Here is a 22,817-nt window from a genome sequence, read left to right on the forward strand (position 1 = left end):
ACTATTCTCAGTCCAGCATTGACAGTGAGGTGTTTAAAAACTCCATCAGCGCTGCTGTGTCTTATCCACTCATACCAGCACAACACACACTAACACACCACCACCATGTCAGTGTCACTGCAGTGCTGAATGATCCACCACCTAAATAGTACCTGCTCTGTGGTGGCCCTGTGGGGGTCCTGACTATTGAAGAACAGAGTAAAAGCAGGCTAAAAAAGTATGTAGAGAAACAGATGGACTACAGTCAGTAATTGTAGAACTACAAAGTGCTTCTATATGGTAAGTGGAGCTGATAAAATGGACAGTGAGTGGACAAGGAGGTGGTCATAATATTATGCCTGATCGGTGTATTTAGCTTGAATTTTTTAGACAGTTATTATTCATGTCAAAGAAAGACTGTGTCATGAAAGCCTAGCATGGCTCTCCGTACACAATATGGCACCGTATGGGAACCCAGTACTAGCAGGTGATAAGCACCTGCAGGTTGGACATATGTCGGAGGAAGTGTGTGGTGATCCGCCTCTCCTTGATCAGATCGGGGGTTGTGCACACGGCAGATGACTTGCAGATGATTAGAAAAATTGGTACCTGGGTGTTCTTGCCTTGCACCCAGCGTTTGCCCAGCATTGAAGCAGACCCAACACAACCCTTACCAGGACAAAGCATATGTACAAGCATCCTAAGTACATAAATGCAAATGGCAATGCATTCCTGTTGTACATATCTACATGAGTTTTTACGTTACTTTCAAGAATGTAAAGATTAGTACCCCAGATGTTAATCCACCCACAAAATAGCTTGTGTGGAAAACTGCCATTTTCTTTCCAGCATTTTATTTTATTGATGTTTTATTTAAATTCAGAAATGCCATTATAGGCCGGAGATAAACACCCTCACACTCTGAATGGAAAGCTTGGCATACAGCTGCTCCAGTATCCCTCACTGCTGTGCTCACTGTTGCATTCTAAAACATCTTATAACAATCTGAAATGCAACCACACATCGATCTTGCGTAGGCGGAAGGTTTTGCGCTTACTTCCTTGCTAGCCTTAGCTGTGCAGGATCGTATCGGGTGCACACTGCTACACTCACAAGACAACAACTCACACTAGACATTAGTCTGTTCCTTATACACCGATCAGGCATAACATTATGACCACCTTCCTAATATTGTGTTGGTCCCCCTTTTGCTGCCCCATATTCAACAAACTGTGTATGCACTGTGTATTCTGACACCTTTCTATCAGAACCAGCATTAACTTATTCAAGCTACAGTAGCTTGTTGGATCAGATCACTATGGGCTGCAACTAACGATTATTTTAGTAGTCGACTAATCTGACGATTATTTTTTTCGATTAGTCGACTAGTCAACGACTATTTATGTCATACCCTCCATTTCGGCTTTAACATAACAAAACTCTGTTATGTTATTTAAGTTCCAGTATCATTTACATTTTCAGCATTTAGCTGAAGCTTTTATCCAAAGCACCTTACACAATGAGCAACTGAGGGTTAAGGGCCTTGCTCAGGGACCCAACAGTGGCAACTTAGTGGTGGCAAGGCTTGAACCGGCAACCTTCTGATTACTAGTCCAGTACTTTAACCACTGAGCTGTCACTGGCCCTAATATCAAATAAAAATAATGACCCATGAAACATGAATTTGAAACTTAAGCTTGATAGTTTAATCAAATATATCTGAAACATTAATACACAATTACAATAAAAAATATATTAAATAAGAAAGCTTTGGACAGCATTAGAAGCTGTTATGTTTCAGAAGTTATCACTCTGGAAGTCAAAAACATATATAACATGTGGTTGAGAAACATGTGAATGCTGTCTGTGAAGACCTCAGCCATCTGAGGGGTGCATGAACCTCTTCTCTTCTCATCTCATCCACACTCCATTGCTTAGTGCTATTAATAGAAAGAGCAAAAGAGAAAGCTGTATTAATTATCACAAACTGAAGGCTATGTATCATAGTTTATTACAAATAGTGTACTGGCTATGCCAACTAAACCATAACAGGTTAAATATCTTAACTGAATTATCTGCTGAGCTAACTAGCTACTATTAAGTGGAGAACGCTTATTATTTAGAATGAATGCTCTCATCAACGTGAGCAAATAATAACGTTAGGCTATAACGTTAAGTTATATAACGTTACTCCTAATAAATCACTGATTAACTATTGCACTTAATGCGTTAGCTTAGCTATCAAACCTAAAAAATAGCGATAGGTACTCTAACATTAACAAACATTAGCTACAGTACATTGGTTAAAGAATGAAGCGGTGTAAAACCTTACCTGTCCTGGATAACGCTGGTGACCACGGCTGCAGGGTGCTCACGTTTCAGATGCCCATGCATCACCATGTTGCTGGCGTGAAACCACAACTCTGCTCTGCAGTGTCTGCGTTCAGCTCGTTTCTTTGGTTTATTTTGGCTGAAATGCTCCTGAAATACTGTAGAAAGTTTCGGTCTCTTTATCTTTGCTTCTCTGTCTTCATAAACTCCCCGCTGCGCCATGGAAGCGATGCTGCGCCCCCTACAGTTCCTTTAGTGCGTTGCAATAATAACGACGTGTCGACAATGAAATTACACGTCGACAAATTTTTATAGTCGATGTTATCGATTATGTCGACTAATCGTTGCAGCCCTACAGACCACACGGGCCAGCCTTCGCTCCCCAGGTGCAACAATGAGCCTTGGTCGCCCATGACCCTGTCGCAGGTTTACCACTGTTCCTACCTTGGACCACTTTTGATAGATACTGACCACTGCAGACCGGCAACACCCCACAAGAGCTGCAGTTTTGGAGATGCTCTGACCCAGTCATCTAGCCATCACAATTTGGCCCTTGTCAAACTCGCTCAAATCCTTACACTTACCCATTTTTCCTGCTTCTAACACATCAGCTTTGAGGATAAAATGTTCACTTGCTGCCTAATATATCCCACCCACTAACAGGTGCCGTGATGAAGAGATAATCAGTGTTATTCACTTCACCTGTCAGTGCTCATTATGTTATGCCTGGTCGGTGTATGTGTGTGCGTATGGGCCATTTTGACCTGGACGTGTGTTTGTGCTCGTGTTGTGTAGGTCCTGGATCCAGAGCTGGCGGTGGCCGATCACGCCTTTCCCCCTTCTTCAACACAGCCCTCTGCACTCAAGATCCAGGTACGTTCTCGCTCATAAAGCATTATTACTAAGCCTATTATGTGTGTATGTACAGTAGCTCTTTGTTATGACAAGCCCTAGTTCTAGTAGTTTTTTATTTTTAGTGTTGGGTACAGATGGTCGGTCATGTTTCTGTTCTGTTGTGCAGGATAAGGAGATCCGTGCTGTGTTCCTGAGGCTCTTTGCCCAGCTCTTCCAAGGCTATCGCTGGTGTCTGCATATCATCCGCATCCACCCAGAGCCTGCCATACGCTTTCATAAGGTAGTGCTTCATCACCCCAGAGTAAAAGCCCATAGGGTCATTTCTATTGTATAGTTGGACCTAGTGGCACCCACATGGGGGTTGCCTGAGTTGTAGATGATTTGCATAAGATTGCATAAGATTGGAGTGAACACCAGGTCATGAACTTTGGATATTCAATTCTTAAACCACTGTTGCCCGTTCACACACACCAAAAGACTGTGAGCGGCACGGTGGCTAAGTGGGTAGCACTGTCTCCTCACAGCAAGAAGGTCCTGGGTTCGATCCCCAGGTGGGGCGGTCCGGGTCCTTTCTGTGTGGAGTTTGCATGTTCTACCTGGTTTCCTCCCACAGTCCAAAGACATGCAAGTGAGGTGAATTGGAGACACTAAATTATCCAAGACTGTGTTCGATATAACCTTGTGAAATGAAGAACCTTGTGTAATGAGTAACTACCGTTCCTGTCATGAATGTAACCAAAGTGTAAAACATGACGTTAAAATCCTAATAAACAAACAAAAGACTGTGAAGGTCTTCCACAGGATTTTGGAGTGTGTCTGTGGAAATTCTTTGCCCTTGTAGTTAAAAGTGTGTAATGTAACTTAGTGCTATGGTAATGGGTGTGGACTGTTTTACTGAAACGCCTCAGCGCAAACTGTCACTTTGCTCAGCGCTTGGCTGGAGTGGTGGGTTAAAAAGTTAAAAAGTTAAGTGCGAATATGAGACGACTACACATTTTTGTGGAATAACAGTCAAATCCACATTGAACGTGTTTACATACATCTATGTTAAGCTGCATTGAAAAACTGTTTCACTTTTAAACTTGTTTTGTAGCTCGGGGTGCTGAGAAATTGTGAGAATCAGCTTTTTCGAGAGAGTCTAAAACGCTTATTGTGGTTTATTGTATTAAAAGAACAACACAGGAACTCTAAACCTTTCTTAATCATTACTGCTCATAAGTTCTCTCCGCTAATGAAATTCCTCCCTCATTGTCTTTGTACAATAAGTCACGTTAAGCTTTGTCATGATAAGCATTGTTCGTACTGCCTGAGTCGCTTGTACTGCATCATATTAAACAGTTCGTCTCATTGGAGGCACTTTGAAAAGTTCAGCAGCAAACCGGGTTTAAAGTTCAATCAGGTGAACTTTGAGAGTCGCTCCAAGCGCACAAATCAGCAGCGAAAGTGCACGATGTGTACCGCTTAGGGAAGCGCAGCAGCAAGCTAAGCAGCATCGCCACACTCCATAGAAAGTAACAGCACAGCCAGCGCAAAAGCGCAGAAAAGGTTTTGCCACTTCTCATGTGAATGCGCCCTATGTGAATATTTGCCTGTTGTTCTGCTTTTCCTCCAGGCTGCTTTCCTAGGCCAGCGAACACTGAATGAGGACGACTTCCTAATGAAGGTGCTGGACGGCATGGCGTTTGCAGGTTTCGTGTCAGAGAGAGGACCGCCTTACAGGGCCACAGACCTGTTTGATGATGTGAGTCAGACTTCAGCATGAGGTCATTAGTGCGAATCACTGTATGATGAAACACCTCAGCTTTTGGTTTCATTTCATTGTCTTTTATCTTGGTCTTTTATAGCTTATTGCTAACCAGGTGGAGCGGATCCGTCAGGAGCAAGGAGACTTGCACAAAGTGATGAACTATGTAACGGAGCTGGCTGAGCAGCTTTTCAAAAATGTATGTCCTCCTTACTCTCTGTTTCCCTTGAATTATAGGATAGACACCTGTGTATAACACATTTTATACACAAGGTAAATTAAGGTTACTTTAAGATAAAAGTGAAACATGATTTAGTTAAAGATACAATTTAATACAATATATGTTACATTTGAATAAGTAAAATTATTATACAAGCATACAAAAAATCCCTAAAAATAATTTTATCTGTTGTTGTTGTGTGTTTGTGACATAAAATAAAGTGTTAAGTGAAATTGCTTGGATTTATAAACTCACGTGGTTGATACAGTATAGCACATAACACAAAAATAAAAATCTAGCCACTCAGGTAGCGGTAAAATACAGTAGCACACCGGCTGTTGTGCAGGGATGGGAAATCCGGACCAGGGTTCCTCATAACTGGTGCAATTACGACCTCTGCTAGCTGATTGATGGCGCCTGCGCAGAGTTGGGGAATAATGCTGATCTGTGTGTGGCTCTCCATACACAGAGCTGATGTGTATATGAACTCTCCTCGTGCAGGTGAAAAGAGGCAGTCGGTACTGATCACGTGTCGGAGGGGGCGTGTGTCAGTTGCGAAGCTCCTCAGTCAGCAGTGGAGGGTTGTATCAGTAGAGGTGAAGCGTAACCCAACCAGGGTAATTGGATACGACTAGATTGAGGGAGAAAATTGGGGGGAAAATCGGACAAAAAGAAGAAAAAATAAATAAAAATCTAGACAGAAAAATAAACATACAAAGTTGAGACGATTAATGGCACTCTTTGTTCAATTTGAAACAAAGGACAAAATCAGACTAACCTGTGATTAATTATAGATTATTAAAAGACTAAGATGTTCCCACCTTTTCAGTGCTCACATGACTTTAATTAGCCCATTAATTAGTTTTAGTCCATATTTCATGTTCAAAATGGCAAAGAGAGCAGACTACAAATACTATTGTTAACAAACACAAGCAGTGTAAAGGGTACACAACTAGGTCAACGACCTTGGCAAACTGACTTTAACAGATGGAAATGTCGTCAAGTTTGCTTAGTCATGAAACAGTCAAGAACTTTCCAGGACATGATGAAAAGAACCCCAGGAAAGGTGGTTCATAATTTGGCACAGACACCTCTTTCAAAATCAGACTGAGCTGTAAACATCTGGAATTATGGTTTTCAACCTGTACTATAAGCACACTGAACAAAAAAGGGCACTATGGGAGAAGCCCAAGGAGAACCCACTCCTAAAAGTCATACTTTACATAGACAAATTGCAGTTCTTCTCGGACAATGTTCTATGGATCTATGGACAGATGAAACCAAACCTGAGCCTTCTGGCAATGCATACTAAAGATAAACTGAATTCTGTAAAAAAAAAAAACGGTTTACCCAGTGAAACATGGTGGAGAAACCATAATGTTTTGGGGTTGCTTTGCTGCCTCTGGGACTGAAGGCCTTGAATGTGTTACAAGAAGAATTTAATCAGAGGACTGTCAGAGCATTTTAAGGCAAAGTGTGCTGCCAAGAGTGTTTTAAACTGGCCAGCAATAAGTCCTGCTCTCAGTCCAGTTAAAATCTTTGGAGAGAGCTAAGATCTGCTATTGGGGAAAATAATCCTGCAGACATTCAAGAGCTTGCGAGTACTGCAGTTAAAGAAATTATTAGCAGAGACGTGCAAGAAACTCACAGATGGCTGTCTTTACTGCCAAAAAGTGTGCAACCAAGGGAAGGGCATCTGTCAGTGTTTTGTTAAATGTCAAAGTCTGTAAATATCCACTTTTTTCTGAAGATATTGACATTTTATACTAAAGAATCAATGTTGCCAATAATGTAACCACAGCTGTAACATTTGAGAAACTCAGAATATAACAGACTTTCTTTTCTCCTAACTCATTGTTGTTTGATTGTCTCTGACAGGAAAACCCATACCCAGCTGTGGCTATGCACAAAACACAGCGCTCACCAAACAGCTCTCAGGCTCCTGTCTCTCGGGCTCAGTTTCCAGTCTTGGATGAGGTGACCGTCCAGCTGTTTGTTGATCATGCAGCTGCCAAGCTCAAAACAGCCCCACCTGTGGTCAAATCTGAGCTTAAGGAGATGGTGCCCTCAGGACCCCCACTGGGTAAGTGTGTGTGCACCAGCCACAATAACTAATATGTGAACTAGAGCTACACTAGGACAAAACTCTGGTTGTGTCTGAAATCGCAGTACGCTTTTTTAGTATGCAGTATGCATGCAACCTCAGACGTACTACGCCCGCCATCCTACCATTGTCACATGATGCATGACGTCACATCGCCACAATAAAAGCCCCACTATTCTGACAAAATAAATTAGTTCTCCTCAAGGCTATTCATAATGTTATTCAGGGATGTACACAATCATAACATATGTAATTTTCGTTATACTTACACCTGTAAACAGCCGGCTCTCCGCTTTATGTCTTTTTCCGCTTCGAACGCCTTTGCAGCTCCAGTTGAATTATGGGATAGATTATCGGACCGCTAGGTCATCCGGGTACTTCTTGCTTACTGTTTGATGAATACTACATATTCACACACACTACCCACTCTCGCAAACTGCTCTCACATACTGTTCAGTATGGAAGTATGTGATTTCGCAGCATATGTCCTTATCTCCTCCAACTGTTTAAAAAACTTAGAGTATGTTAGCCTAGCTAATAGGTGATCATTTGTGATGCACATCCTACACGCAGCCTACTCCTTATGTAGAATTTACCTTGGGCATTTGAAAAGGAAAATATATAGGGCAGTGAAATGGTTTCCATATATGGACTTATTCCTGTATCAAGAGATTAGAAAGGAGAGTTGGTACTGGTATCAGTACTTATTGACTACAAGAAAAATAGTACCAAGTAGCCTGAATATTTTTCATTTATCTTATTTCCTATTTAACATTTTTAATTTGCGTAGAGTTCAAATGCCTCATGTTTACTGGTTAATCTGCACTATGAGGCGAGTCTAGCGATTCTCCAGCAATTGATTTAGTCAAATTGTCTGAGATGTTGAAGTGTAATGCAGCTTACTCAGGTAACTGAGTTCGGAAAACTCCCAACCAATTTTATGGAGGCTGGGAGGGTTTGCTGGGTGTTCTAGGTTTACAGTTAACCATTAAGGTAGGCTGTGCTGTGTATTGTAGCTTCCATTGATTCTACCATAAAATCTATAAGTGTTAATCAATGAATCCGTGAAATCAAGGTTTGTGAAATTAAACACATTTTATCATGAATTTAGTAGGGCCCTGCTTATACCGATGGTTTAAATGTCATGCTCTTTCTGTTCATTACCCTTCAGTAACCATTCTCATTTTACCTGCAGCTGACATCATTGACAAGAACGGCAGCGTCCTGGCTAACAGTGCTCGGAGACTGGAGGTGGTCCGGAATTGTATCACTTACATCTTCGACAACAAGATGCTGGAGGCTAAGAAGGTACGTGAAGCTTCACCACCCTACAAATCCTGATTCTAATCCACCTGACTACGTGTGCACACCAATAGTTTCAGTGCACCCCTGATTACTCTGTCTTACCATTTTAACGTCTGTGTTTGTGCTGGTTTGTCCTAGTTGATGCCAGCAGTATTACGGGCGCTGAAAGGGCGGGCAGCACGTGTGTGTTTGACTCAGGAGCTGAACCAGCATGTGCTGCAGAACAGAGCCGTGCTGGACGACCAGCAGTTTGACTACATCGTCCGCATGATGAACTGCACTCTACAGGTACTGCTCAAATCGTACACTGTGCTCACACCGGCAATGAACCCATGTGACAAACCAGTCAGAAGGATACAACATTAGCTGTTATCTGGCAACCCTATTCATGAAGCCAAGCATCCAGCAGTAAACTTGAGCTCAAGAGTGCCTACTAGTGACCAGCATGTAGCCTTTTGTCTGTTGTCTTTTTCAAATAACTGATAAAACTGCTGTATTTTTTATTCATACTTCTTTCATAAGAAGCACTCAAGTGACACAGTGGTAAATCATACTAGCCCACTAAAACTGGGATCCAGGGTTCGAATCCCCAGCAGTGCTATCAACTCGTTGGGCGTCTACATACAGACATTTGGCTGTGTCTGAAGGGGGATGGCGGAGGCCCTGCACTGGATTGGTGTGTGTTACTGCATTGCACCCAGTGATACCGGGGACCAGGATAAAGCAGTGGTAAAACATGCAATTGAAATTAAATGAAATTAGTAATTAGAAGGTTGCTGGTTCAAGCCTCACTGCAGCCAGGTTGCCATTGTGGGGGTCTTGAGTGTGGCTCTTAACTCTTAGTTGCTTAAATTGTATACAGACACAATTGTAGGTTACTTACTGATAATAGTGCTGTAAATGTTAATATGTGTGTATGTGAACAGGATTGCTCTCACATGGATGAACATGGCATTGCAGCAGCTCTTCTGCCCCTGGTTACTGCCTACTGTCGGGTATGTAAAGCACACCAACCACAGCACGTCATGGTAAATACTGTACCTCAGCTGGTTATACACTGATCAGCCATAACATTAAAACCACCTTCTTGTTTCTACACTCACGGTCCATTTTATCAGCTCCACTTACTATATAGAAGCATTTTGTAGTTCTACAATTACTGACTGTAGTCCATCTGTTACTCTACATACATTTTTAGCCTGTTTTCACCCTGTTCTTCAATGGTCAGGACCCCCACAGGACCACTACAGAGCAGGTATTATTTAGGTGGTGGATGATTCTCAGCACTGCAGTGACACTGACATGGTGGTGGTGTGTTAGTGTGTGTTGTGCTGGTATGAGTGGATCAGACACAGCAGCGCTGCTGGAGTTTTTAAATACCATGTCCACTCACTGTCCACTCTGTTAGACACTCCTACCTAGTTGGTCCACCTTGTAGATGTAAAGTCAGAGATGATCGCTCATCTATTGCTGCTGTTTGAGTTGGTCATCTTCTAGACCTTCATCAGTGGTCACAGGACGCTGGCAATGGGGTGCTGTTGGCTGGATATATTTTTGGTTGGTGGACTATTTTCAGTCCAGCATTGACAGTGAGGTGTTTTAAAACTCCAGCAGCGCTGCTGTGTCTGATCCACTCATACCAGCACAACACACACTAACACACCACCACCATGTCAGTGTCACTGCAGTGCTGAGAATGACCCACCACCTAAATAAGACCTGCTCTGTGGTGGTCCTGTGGGGGTCCTGACCACTGAAGAACAGGGTGAAAGCAGTCTAAAAAAAGTATGGACTACAGTCAGTAATTGTAGAACTACAAAGGGCTTCTATATGGTAAGTGGAGCTGATAAAATGGACAGTGAGTGTAGAAACAAGGAGGTGGTTTTAATGTTATGGCTGATCTGTGTATAACAAGAAAGAAACCTTGAGAGAAATTCAACGTCCTGTTCATAATTACATTCCCTGTATAAAATGTTACAATATTTCTTTTTAAAACAATCAGCTAAACATGAACCTTGTCTAGGAGGGTTTCTTTCTTTCTGTCTGTCTGTCTGTCGGTCTGTCTTAAACACAACAAACTGTGCAGCCACAAAGATCAAATCAAGCAAAATGAAGTCTTGTAATCAATGTGATTAAAGCTCACAGTTCTTGAATTAGGCAGCATTTTGGCTTTCTAGCCAGCTCTTTATTCAAATATTAGTATTTATAAAGGTTTTTTTTATATGTTTTAAACAGTCACAGGTCAGGATAGTATTTGCTGTTACTAAACAGCACCATTGCACTGTCTGCCTTTTTCAGTCTAATAACTTTTAACTCAGCAAATGTTCTCACGGCTCATAAGCATCTGTTTCTAATGAAGTGTGTGTGTTGTGTGTTACAGAAACTCGGTGGGGGGATCACTCAGTTTGCTTACAGCTGTGTACAGGAGCACATGGTGTGGACTAACATGCAGTTCTGGGAGGCCATGTTTTACAGCGACGTGCAGAATCATATCCGAGCGCTCTATCTGGAGACAGAGGACCAAGCCACGCTTGTAAGAGGCCACTAAAACTAATAAACCTCTCACTCATACACACATCAGTAATCACCTTCATGCAACACTGTGCCATCTTGTCTGGTAGTGGACTGTCTGTACAAATCCAACATTATTCAATAAAAAATGGGTGGTGGTATCTTCTGGTCAGAAGGTCATATTACCATAAAATCTGGTGTGTTTACTTTCAGAAGACAGACACAATTCTAGATTTTATTAAGCAATTTGAAGAAAAAAGACGGCAAAATTCAGCTTGAAATAAATGCACTGCAGGCATCGATACATATGCTGTCTATAAGAGCTTGTACTTTTAAGGCAGCAGAAGTGATTACACCACTTTTTTGACACCACTCATTACTGGTGTTTTCTATCGTGTCTTGACTATTATTATTTTTATTTTTTTGAGGATGAGGATGGGGTGAGTAGACAGTTGAGTGCTCTGGAGCTAGCATCAGAGCAGACTCGGTTATGGCCCACACTAAGCAAGGACGGCCAGCAGGAGCGTGTTCAGAAGGAGGAGAGTACCGTGTTCAGCCAAGCCATCCATTATGCCAACCGCATGAGCTACCTGCTGCTGCCGCTCGATACCAGCAAGAACCGACTACTGCGCACCACTGGCCTGGCAGAGGTGGAGAGTGTCAGCAACAGCTTTGTCACTAACAGGTATCCACATAGGAACGGGGGTTGAAACTGTAAAAATGGTACAGATGGTGTACTGGTAGGTTAGATGTTACGATCTGCACTCCTGTGGTTTGTGTGATTCTTTCGTCTGGGTTAAACCTATTTAATAGTAGCATGGAGGTGGGAAATGGGAAAAATAATACTTATTACTTGTTGTGGCTGTTGTTAATAAACAAAATTGAAGAAAATATTATAATTGTTTAATAAATAGTTTAAAACAATTTAAACATAAAAATCATCTTGTGGCGCCCAGGTGGCACAGCGGGATATTCTGCTAGCACACCCGCACCGAGATTCTGAACTTCTCGGTTTGAAACTCTGCGTCGCATCCAGTCGGCTGGGCGCCATCTAGTGGGCATAATTGGCAGTGCCTGCAGAAGAGACTAATGGCTACCATGTCTGCTAGGGCGGGATGACCGGACTATGTGGGTGGGGTCTTCTAATGCTGTGTAAGGACCACGATTAGCAGATAGATGCGCCTGTGCAGTAAGCATAGGTATAAAAAGACATGGGTCAGAGGAGGCGTGAGCAGGAAATATACCCTCCTTGAATGCAATCGGGGATCCCCAGCAGTGGAAGACAAATTGGCTACGATAAATTGGAAGAAAAATTGGGCAAAATGCTTAAATAAATAGAAAAAAAATCATCTTGTGGACAGAACCCCTAATAAGCCTTTGTTACTGACATGTCTTCTGTTTGTATGAAGTATCGCAGGCAGTATGGCGGAAAGCTACGATACAGAAAGTGGCTTTGAGGATGCTGAGAGCTCGGATGTGGCCAACTCGGTGGTTCGCTTCATCAACCGCTTTGTGGACAAAGTGTGCAATGAAAGTGGAGTGACCAACGAACACTTGAAGGCTCTTCACATTATGATACCAGGTAGAAATGGCACCAGGTCTTTCACATTGCAAGATATGTCGAATTTTAGCTAGATAAACTAAACCAACAAACTCTTTTATTTAGCTTTTGATGCCTGCAATACAGTCAAAAATAGGACAGTATGTTTACTACAGTGTTACATTAGCTTTCCTATTACAGTAGACCCTTGACTTACGAATTTAATTGGTTCCGAAGGGCTGCTCTTAAGTCAAAATGTTCGTTAGTTAAACCTATTTTTCCCATAAGAAATAATGTAAATAGAATTCATTCGTGCCAGACCTCCCAAACCACCCCCTTACCTAACCTCTCTAATGTCTTAAATGCTCTTTTTTTGTTATAAATACAAGTTTATTTTGCCTTAAATCTTAAATAATAGAATAGACATTCCTGTAATAAACAATAATAAACCACAATACACAGTAGTACAGTACATAAAAAACACACATTCAGTACAGTACATGTGCTGTATCATACACCATAATACATTTCCTTCTTTTTTTATAAAATGTATCTACCAGAAACAACAATAACTCTCATATTTCTCTATTATTTCCTTCTTTATTTCAATAGTGTTGTATTTTGTAAGTGTAATTGCACGAAAGAAAGAATACTTTACTCAGCGATTTCCTTCTTCTCTCTCACTCACTGTCCCTGCTGTCTGATACACAGTGACAGCTACTGGCAGGAGTAATTATACAACAACGAATAGTAATAGATTGTTTTATTTTCTCACCACTACGCTTTCTCTGCACATTCTTGAAGGCCATTTTCATATAGAATTTTACAAAATATTAAGAAAACACAGAAAAAACACCGTCCGCTCACTGTATATATATAGAGAGAGAGACGGTCAGAGTCAACTCGTTCGTGACGTCACGTGTTTCGCAAATTTCGGTTCGTAACCCAAAATTTGTTCGTACGTTAAGTTGAAAAAGATCGTTCGTAACCCAAAATGTTCGTATGGTAAACCGTTCGTAACTCAAGGGTCGACTGTAATTACACTTTTTAATGCTTCCAGTTTTACAAGTGGAATTTTTTAGCTCATTCTTTCTTGATACAAGGCTTCAGCTGCTCAACAGTCTGTGGTCGCAATTGTCTGATGAGTCATAAATTCAGTAGGAGACTGTTGATGCATGTGCAGAACGAGGACTGGCTTTGTCTTACCGCATCAGTGGGATCCTGACACATAATGAAGTCACTCATGGCGTGGACTCTGGTGGACCCAAGACCCAATGTTGGATTTTGCACCTTTCGTTAATAACAAAGGTGTTTTGCATGTTTGGCATGGAGGATTCAATGTCTGTTTTTCCTGAAAAGAAATGTGGACTCATCTGACCACAGCACATGTTTCCACTGTCTTTCAGTTCATCTAGTCCTGGGTTGACCCACATTATGTCCTTAGATTTTTACATGACCCAGGCAACACTAACAATACATCTTACTCTCTCTGTTATGGTCTGTACAATCAGGTCCCACTGTGGTTTACAAGATGTAGAGTGAAGCCTCCACAAGGGGGCAGTTCATTTCATGTTTCTGTGCTGTTAAAATTTGTTTACTTAATTATTCTTTTTTCCCTCTGTGACCTGTTTTCTTTTGACTTGCCCACCTAGGGGTCGCAACCCAGTGTTTGAAAAACCATGATCTAGTCCATTCAGTCCATAAGCTCCAGGCCAGAGAAAACATTCTTTGCATTTCTGCATTGAGTTGTATGTTTCTCTTTGGGAATGAAGTTTTAGATTGTAGTTCTTGTTGCAGCGATGGACTGTGTTGACAAGGGTTCTCAGAAAGTACTCTTCAGCCCAACTGCCTAACCACCGGCATGTCAATTATTCATTTTTATAAGGAAAATTACAAGATTTAAGACACAAATGCATGTCCAGTAAGTGTGTAGGAGCCTGGATAATTGTTAGCAGCAGAGACTCTTTTTATAGCTTATGAATTTGTGTATTGCTGCTCTTTCATTCTTCTTCTGCTCTGCGTTTCTCTATAGACATTGTTCAGATGCACATTGAGACATTGGACGCAGTCCACAGAGAGAGCAAGAGACTGCCTCCCATCCAAAAGGTAACCAACTCAATATTTTACACTGGGTTGGACTATGAAGGCAAGCTAGAAACCCAGACAAGCCAACTTACACCCTCGCCCATGCCCACACCCACCTCCACCTATTGAACCCCCACTACCACAGAGTGTCACGCCAGGTACGTCTGTCAGATGGGCACTCTAAGGCGTGCATGCTGTGTGTCGTGGTGTTTCCCTTCTCTCTATTGGACCTTGCCGAATTGAACCGTTTTAAAGAGCTCTGATCTGACTAATGGTAATGGAAGCCTGTTTGCACACTTTCCTAACCGATTCTGTTTTTGTCCGTCTCCATATTTTCCATATTATAAGATAACCTCATGGTCTTGGTTTGTAACTCACTCTCTCAGTAGACTGAATTCTCTACAGTGTAGCTTTCGTATGTGTTAGGGATGTAATGATACACCTCATTCTGGGCAGTGGTAGCTCAGAGGTTAAGGTACTGGACTGGCAATTGGAAGGTTGCTGGTTCAAGTTTTATTGATGGGTTCTTAAGCAAGGCACGTAACCCTAAGTTGCTTAGATTGTATTGTTTACAGCTGTGAGTCTCTTCGGATAAAAAACATCTAATAAATGCTATAAATGTTGTGTTTGATTTCATATACTAATGAAATCAGCAGCATTTAAATTCAAAATTTCTTCACCCTGAAGCATAAACCCTGCCAAAAAGTGCATTTTACTGAAAATAAATTTGGTGGACCTGCTTTTGTACTCATGAATGCTTGTGCTTGTGTTTTTGCATAATTCTTGCACTTTAGATCATGAGCTAATGACCAGATGGAATAGAATACCCTCAATAGTTCTGTTATTAATTAATTGGACATAATATATAACAGAACCCTCAGCACTGTTGGAGAAACCAGAGCTGGAGAGAAAAATCTAGCATGTATTGTACCTCACTAACACTTTATTTATGAATAATATGCAGTATAATGTTTATCTACAAAGCAAAATGTCACTCAGATGAAGCAGCAGTAAATTATGCTAGCTCACTATCGCTGGGATCCAGGGTTCAAATCCCCATCTACATCCTGGGTATGAGAGCTGTACTCATTTTGTTAATACTGCCATGTTTACATAATATTTATGATCATTAAAATGATCATTGCTTGTCGGCTCGGACCAGAGCTGGGATTTCGAATACATCGTATCGAATCTCAGCTCTGCCGGCTGTGCTGAGAGACCACATGAACAACGATTGTCCTGTTGTTCATATGGGGAGGTATTAAGCCGTATAAGGACTCCTCGTAACTGTTGCACTACGACCTCTGCTGGCTGATTGATGGCGCCAGCACAGAGGCGGGGAAAGTGTGCGGATCAGGGTGTGTCTCTCCGAACACAAGGCTGATTCGCATATATGTACTCGCCTAGTGTGGGTGACAAAATGCATACGGCTGCTGCCCACGTGTCGGAGGGGGCGTGGGTTAGCTTCGTTCTCCTCAAATCAGAGCGGGGGTCGGCATTAGTGGAGAGGAAGTATGGCGCAATCGGGCCACTGAACACGAAAATGCAGAAACAAAATAAATATATATAAAAAAACTACTGCTTGTCTGTATGACCTAAAGTGGGTCACAACATGATTAAACCATTTGACAAGAGGTCGCTTGGATAGTGCAGCAGTAAATTATGCTAGCTTACTATCGCTGGTTTCAAAATCATATCAAATCATATCGGCCATTCAGGCGTCTACATACAGACATGATTGCCTATGTCTGAGAGGCGATGGCTGAGGGCCCATGATGTATTGCCTTCTTGTCCAGTGTGTGTTACTGCATTGTGCCCAATGATTCTGGGTAAACCGGACCCACCCTGACCAGGATGTAATGAATTAAGAAAGGCTGAGAGGTTCACTAAGAGGTTATTAGACTAATGATGCTTAATAAATTCCCCAAAATAGCTATTTCCCAAAATAGCATGTTTAATCACCAGCAAGCACTGGTACAGAGTTGTTGACAGTGTAACTAATGTTGTGCCACACTTCAATGCCCCAAAACTTGAAGTGCTTTTCTGGTGTTGATGTTGGTAATTATGTGCACGTCTTTGCTTGGATTAAGCTAATGTAACACTGTCATATTCAGAAATTCTAAATCTATTTTTTCCTCTTTCTGTGCAGCCCAAGCTTCTGAGACCGACGCTGTTAGCGGGTGAGGAGTTTGTAATGGATGGCATGCGGGTACACCTCATGTCAGATGGGCGAGAAGAGGCCACAGGTGTGATGGGCGGCCCGCCCCTCCTGCCTGCTGAGGGTGCCATCTTTCTCACCACCTATCGCATCATTTTCAAGGGCACCCCCACCGACCCCCTGGGTATGAGAGCTGTGCTTATTTTGTTAATACTAACATGTGCTTGTCTATATGACCTAAAATGGGTCATGACCATTCATTTGTTTTAGCCAAATTTCATTGGTTATCCAAAATATTGCATTATTAGGTGAAAGTCATCACCTCATAATGTTGTTCTGTGTATGCAGTTGCCGAGCAGATCGTGACTCGCTCCTTCCCCATCGCCTCCCTCACTAAAGAGAAGAAGATTTCAGTCAATTTACCCATGGACCAGTTCATCCAGGAGGGTCTGCAGCTCCGCTCCTGCACCTTTCAGGTACCCAGTATCAGCCAAGCCTCAATGCTACTGTTGTTCTTTTTTTTTTTTTATGTATGCCTTAACTAGCTCATGTTCTCCTTCCTCTCTCTTTCAAATACTGTAGCTGATGAAGGTAGCATTCGATGAGGAGGTGGCATCTGACCTGGCTGAGGTTTTTAGGAAACATGTACATAAACTTCGCTTCCCTCAGCATGTACATGGCACCTTCGCTTTCACCGTGGGTCAATCGGCCAAGCTGGTGGTGGAGCACAAGACCAAGGACAAGAACCAGTCTTTAAAGTAAGTCTCTTGCACCCACACACATTCACATCTATTGCAGAAAGAAAATACATTTGCATTCACACAGAGTAACAATGCAAATTTGAGTTGACTATGTTGTTAGTAGTTCCTTACTGGTTTAACCATCTGTCCAAGGGCCCACTGTTTCTAATTTACTCCACTGTGGAGTCCCAGAGCATTAGCAATGGTTTTGCAACCCTTTCCAAACTGGTAGTTTTCAATTATTTTGTTCAGCGTCTGTATTTTACTCTCTTTAAAAGGTGGCATTGTGTGCTGCTTTTTGAGACCTTCTAGCCTTTTTCACATTGCCAGACAGGTTCTACTTAAGTGATGTTTAGAATCAACAGATCTGCCGCGGCTTAGGTGGCGCAGCGGTAAAAAACGCTAGCGCATCAGAGCTGACACTTTGAGCAGACATTCATGGGCGGCTACATGAACAACGATTGGCTTGTTGTTTATACAGTGTGGGAAGCCAGAGAGGGACCTCATAAACTGATGCAATTACGACCTCTGCTGGCTGATTGATGGCGCCTGCATAGAGTCGGGGGAAAATGTGTTGATCAGGGTGTGGCTCTCCGTACACAAGGCTGATCCGCATATGAACTGGCCTCGTGCAGGTGAAAAGATGCAGTCGGCTACTGCACACGTGTCGGAGGACAGATCTGGCAGTAATCATGCCTGGGTTTGGCTATTGAAATTGAACCCAATTGTTAATTGAATTTAGTAGTTAAAGGACAATGCATTTTCACATAGGGCCAGATGGAAAATATGAAATCAGATCAATATCTTTGTCTAATAATATTTGATCTTTTTTTTTCAGAACACTCTCTAAAAACCTGGTAAAGAGTGCTAAGAAGACAATTGGGCGGCAGTATGTGACCCGGAAGAAGTACACTCCTCCGACCTGGGAGAATCGCAGCAGTCTGCAGTCGGAAATAGACGAGGACGAGATCTCAGGTGCCACACACACCTACACATGAAGATAATAACATGATTCACTAATACTTGCTCACACCTAGGGGTGATTTAAACAGCCAGTACACCTTCTACATGTTTTTGGAAGCTGGAAGGTAACCGAATGACCTGGAGGAAATTCACACCTATGTGGAAAAAATGTAAAAAACCGTGGGATTTAAACCTGGGCACCACCCATAAAACTTTATTTTTATTATTTGTGTTTACTTGTTTTGCATCCCCCCTTCCCATTTAAAATGACCCCTGTCTGTGCTTTTCTAATTGCCAGTGTCTGAGGAGGTGGAGCAGAGCTCACTCACGCTTTCCTCCACCATCCGCTCATCCGACCGCCAGACCATGAGCAACGTAGTGGAGCGTGCATGTTGTCGGGACTACCAGCGCATGGGCCTGGGCACGCTGAGTAACAGCCTGACGCGCTCCAAAAACGAGCCATTCCGCATCTCCACTGTCAACCGCATGTACACCATCTGTAGGAGGCAAGTTCCAGATGAAACAACAGTGCTCTGCTTCTTAACGTTATTTGTCTTGATTTGGGCTTGTTAATGGTTTTTTTTTCTTGTTGGTGTTGCAGTTACCCAGGCTTGCTGATTGTGCCTCAGAGCATTCCAGACACCACCCTTCACCGCATCTCACGCTGCTACAGGCAGAGCCGATTTCCTGTCGTGTGTTGGAGGAATTCGCGCACCAAAGCCGTGCTCCTGCGCTCAGCCGGCCTGCACACCAAGGGTGTGGTGGGCTTCTTCAAGTCACCCAATGCCCCCAGCGCAGGTCTGAACTACTCTTGATCACCATATCAAATTATCTTCTGATCAAAAGTCCAGTGCTTTAACCACTGCTCACATGCTGCTCTAGCCATGGGGGTCCAAAAGCATTTCAAATGCTATACATGAATTTAACCATTTGTTTATTTTAACACAGCTAACAATGAAGCAGTGACAAATTGGTGGAGGCATTGTGTTGAAATGAAGAACTCATCCCAATCTGACTTTGTCTTTGTTTCAGGTCCATCTCAGGCTGACTCTGCCAGTTTGGAGCAGGAGAAGTACCTGCAGGCCATCATCAGCTCCATGCCCTCCTACAGCGAGGCCAGCGGAAGAAACACTCTCAGCGGCTTCACATCTGCTCAGATGAGCACCTCGGGTCAGAAACATCTTACTGTATTGTGATCCAACTACACCCAGCTTTGAATCTTTGCATTTGAAACTACACCTTCTGCACATTCATTCATTCATTCATTCATTTCTTATAACTACACCGTAGAGACTTGTTATCCAGCTACCCGTTATATGTAAAGTACAGAACCCATAACTGTTTACTTAACCAACCAAGCTTTGGTTGACTTGGAAGTGTGTTTGGAGTCAGTGTCTTGCTGGAAAGTCCAATTACCACCGAGGTTCAGTTTCACCCCAGAAGGCCAAACATTCAAAGGACAAACCTGCAGTGATGATTTCTGTCCCCAAATGAATTCAGAATTAACAGCGTGTTCTTGGCAGACAAAAAACTAACTCCAGATATCAATCTGAATGATTATTATCCGTCACAATTAATCAGACTGATGTGTTTGTGTGTTTTAGACTCATCAGACAAGCTGAGACAACCTAAAATTGGTGCTCTTATGAAGCAAGTCATGGGGACCAAAGAGGATGTGCCTGGTACCTTCAGTCGAGGAGGTAAGCAAGCTTTGTCTAAATGTGCACACCTGTATTCAATCCTGCATCACTTATTACAGCCCTCTCAAATTACTCTGTATGGCCAAAAGTATATGGCCCCCTTATGTTGAACTCATTAAAACCATGAACAATTAATATCAAGTTGGTCCTCCCACTGAGGTAGAATTTGGAACAGGAGTGCTTGGATTTCCACCAAACCAAAGCTGAGCATAAACCATCGGATACAAGTCTAGCCTCTTTTCTTCTGTCAGACTTTACTCTTGGTGCTATACATGTGACACACAGGTAACATTTCTCTAGGTAGGTAGTTTTGTCCAACTGGCAGGTAGAAAAACATGATTTATCGTTGCTTATAATAAAGAGCTCATTCCCATTGCTCCAGAGTCCAACAGTGATGGGTTTTTCACTACTCCAGCCAACCTTAAATGTGGCTGCTAGGTTATGAGAATCAATCATTGAGCTCCAGATAACAGTTCCTATACTGACGTTGCTTTCGGACGTTGCAACCAAGTAAAGGCATTTTAATGCATAAATCATCCAAGCATTGGCAGGGCAAAAATCGGACACACTGACATCTTAAAAAAGATACAATCCTATGATGCTGTCATGCTGAAAAGGACTGACCTTTGCAGTATAACCCAATCTGTTGCCTATGTGTCTACAGGGATTAATTAGTGGTCTCCACATATTTATGTGTATTGATTTTTATGTAGTATCTAGTATACCTTGTCCCGATTACTCAGACCCATTCTGAGTAAAATTGTATCATTCAGCCTTGTGAAAAGGACGAATAGGAGAGACCATGTAAAATCTTAGCAGCCTGTGCTAGTAAGGATGTGGTAGCATAGTTGTGCTAGTATAGTACCAATCTAGCACAGAAACAAAATAAATATACATGTAATACTACAGTTGTAGTCTAATGTAGCATAGTTGTACTAGTATAGTGGATGGCACAGTGGCTGGGTGGGTAGCGCTGTCGCCTCACAGCAAGAAGGTCCTGGGTTTGATTCCCAGGTAAAGCGGTCCGGGTCTTTTCTGTGTGGATTTTGCATGTTCTCCCAGTGTCTGCATGGGTTTCCTCTGAAAGCTCTGGTTTCCTCCCACAGTCCAAAGACTTTCAAGTGAGGTGAACTGGAGATACAAAATTGTCCATGACTTGAGCTAATGAATCTTGAGTGACCAGTAACTATGTTTCCTGTCATGAATGTAACCAAAGTGTGTAAAAATTACGTTCAAATCCTAATAAATAAATGAATACTAGTAAAGAACCAATCTAACTGGAATAGTAGTCTAACGTAGCATAGTTGTACCAGTATAGTACCAGAGACAAACTGATGTACTAGTATACTACTAATAGCGTAGTTGTACTAGTATAAGTACTTAAGCACAATTGTCGTGTTCGCTTATAGTACTAGAGTATTTGTACCCAATAAGTAGTTTCAGCATAGCTATGCTAGCCTATGTGCTGACAGTAATATTTCTTTATTCTCTGGCCCTAGCACTGGGTCAGAGGGCGAAAGTCATCTCCCTCTCTCAGCGTAAGGTTTCAGGCCAGGCCCGCAGTTCGACCAGAGGTACAGTAGAGTCTGCCCCACCCCCTCTTGAATCTAACCAATCAGATCTTTTTAACAGTGATGTGATGCTAGCCTGTCTAAGCTGGCGCCCGCCCAGCGTCGCTGTCCATTTTCCCGGGCTAACTGTACATGATTACCACATTTGTCGCTTATTGACTGTCTCTTTGTTGTTTGTCTAGCCCAGGGGTTTTCAACCTTTTTGGACATGTGCCCCCCTTCGTGTGCCAACCGTGAACTTGCGCCCCCCCCCCCCCCCCCCCCCCCAACTTGCGCCACACCCCCTCCCCTTCGTCAACCACCGCACAGAAATCATTGAAAAAGCTTCTGACAAGCTAAAAGAACGTAATTAATGTTGTGCACATTATATAATTTTGCTGATTGAAAATATTATTTTAAAAAGATAATACAGTCCAACCCCATCTGAGCCGATTCTATCAGCACATTATATAAATTCGTGGTTCACTTTGGTAAATCATAAGCGGTTCTTGCTTTTTGATGTAGATGAGAGCAGAAAACGTTACTTCACAGAGCATAGACAAAAGTTCATCAATTACTAAGTTGGTTAGTTCGGGATCATCTGCTCTGACTGAAAACGTTTAGCTCCACAGCTCAACGACTCTGAGGTAATACTCAGTATAATTAAGCCTGAGCTTTTTAAGGTAAGCGAGTCACACAAAATGTTCTGTAGTAGTTGGTGTTTATTTACAATCGCAACATTCATTATAACAGTTAACATGGAGAGATGACTGAGAAAAGAAACTTACGCTGCGCTTAAAATGAATTGACTCCCGAGCCACTTATAATCGATACTGTGAACAGAGCGTCTCTCTTAAAGACACAAACACGTCCTATAACAGCGGTCGTTGCTTTTGACACCGGTTATCTTCGCTGTGAGCCCTATTTTGAAGATTTTTTTCAGACGGAACTGAATAACATTAAACGTGCGTGTGAGCGTGGTCAGTTAGAGTAATGAAATATGTCTCCCATGGGTGAAAAATGAATTGCTTT

General features: G+C 42.3%; 1 protein-coding gene across 4 annotated transcripts in view; it reads left to right on the forward strand.

The window, feature by feature from the left end:
* The window catches only part of sbf1 (SET binding factor 1), a 126,799-nt gene that overhangs the window by 83,772 nt on the left and 20,210 nt on the right, over nt 1-22,817 (forward strand). For 3 of the 4 annotated variants that reach the window (XM_062994732.1, XM_062994733.1, XM_062994737.1), the window contains 21 exons: nt 3,106-3,183; nt 3,332-3,445; nt 4,778-4,906; nt 5,010-5,108; nt 7,008-7,212; nt 8,429-8,541; nt 8,677-8,826; nt 9,465-9,533; nt 10,919-11,071; nt 11,478-11,734; nt 12,459-12,631; nt 14,622-14,695; nt 16,824-17,016; nt 17,181-17,308; nt 17,415-17,590; nt 18,411-18,547; nt 18,834-19,041; nt 19,137-19,333; nt 19,568-19,705; nt 20,140-20,235; nt 21,735-21,809. In XM_062994732.1, the coding sequence (XP_062850802.1) occupies nt 3,106-3,183; nt 3,332-3,445; nt 4,778-4,906; nt 5,010-5,108; nt 7,008-7,212; nt 8,429-8,541; nt 8,677-8,826; nt 9,465-9,533; nt 10,919-11,071; nt 11,478-11,734; nt 12,459-12,631; nt 14,622-14,695; nt 16,824-17,016; nt 17,181-17,308; nt 17,415-17,590; nt 18,411-18,547; nt 18,834-19,041; nt 19,137-19,333; nt 19,568-19,705; nt 20,140-20,235; nt 21,735-21,809 (2,962 nt within the window). The remainder of the gene's footprint in view (nt 1-3,105; nt 3,184-3,331; nt 3,446-4,777; nt 4,907-5,009; nt 5,109-7,007; nt 7,213-8,428; nt 8,542-8,676; nt 8,827-9,464; nt 9,534-10,918; nt 11,072-11,477; nt 11,735-12,458; nt 12,632-14,621; nt 14,696-16,823; nt 17,017-17,180; nt 17,309-17,414; nt 17,591-18,410; nt 18,548-18,833; nt 19,042-19,136; nt 19,334-19,567; nt 19,706-20,139; nt 20,236-21,734; nt 21,810-22,817) is intronic. The other variant, XM_062994745.1, reaches the window with a different exon arrangement.

Source organism: Trichomycterus rosablanca, chromosome 1 (genome assembly GCF_030014385.1).
Source record: "Trichomycterus rosablanca isolate fTriRos1 chromosome 1, fTriRos1.hap1, whole genome shotgun sequence".
Taxonomy (NCBI): Eukaryota; Metazoa; Chordata; class Actinopteri; order Siluriformes; family Trichomycteridae; genus Trichomycterus; species Trichomycterus rosablanca.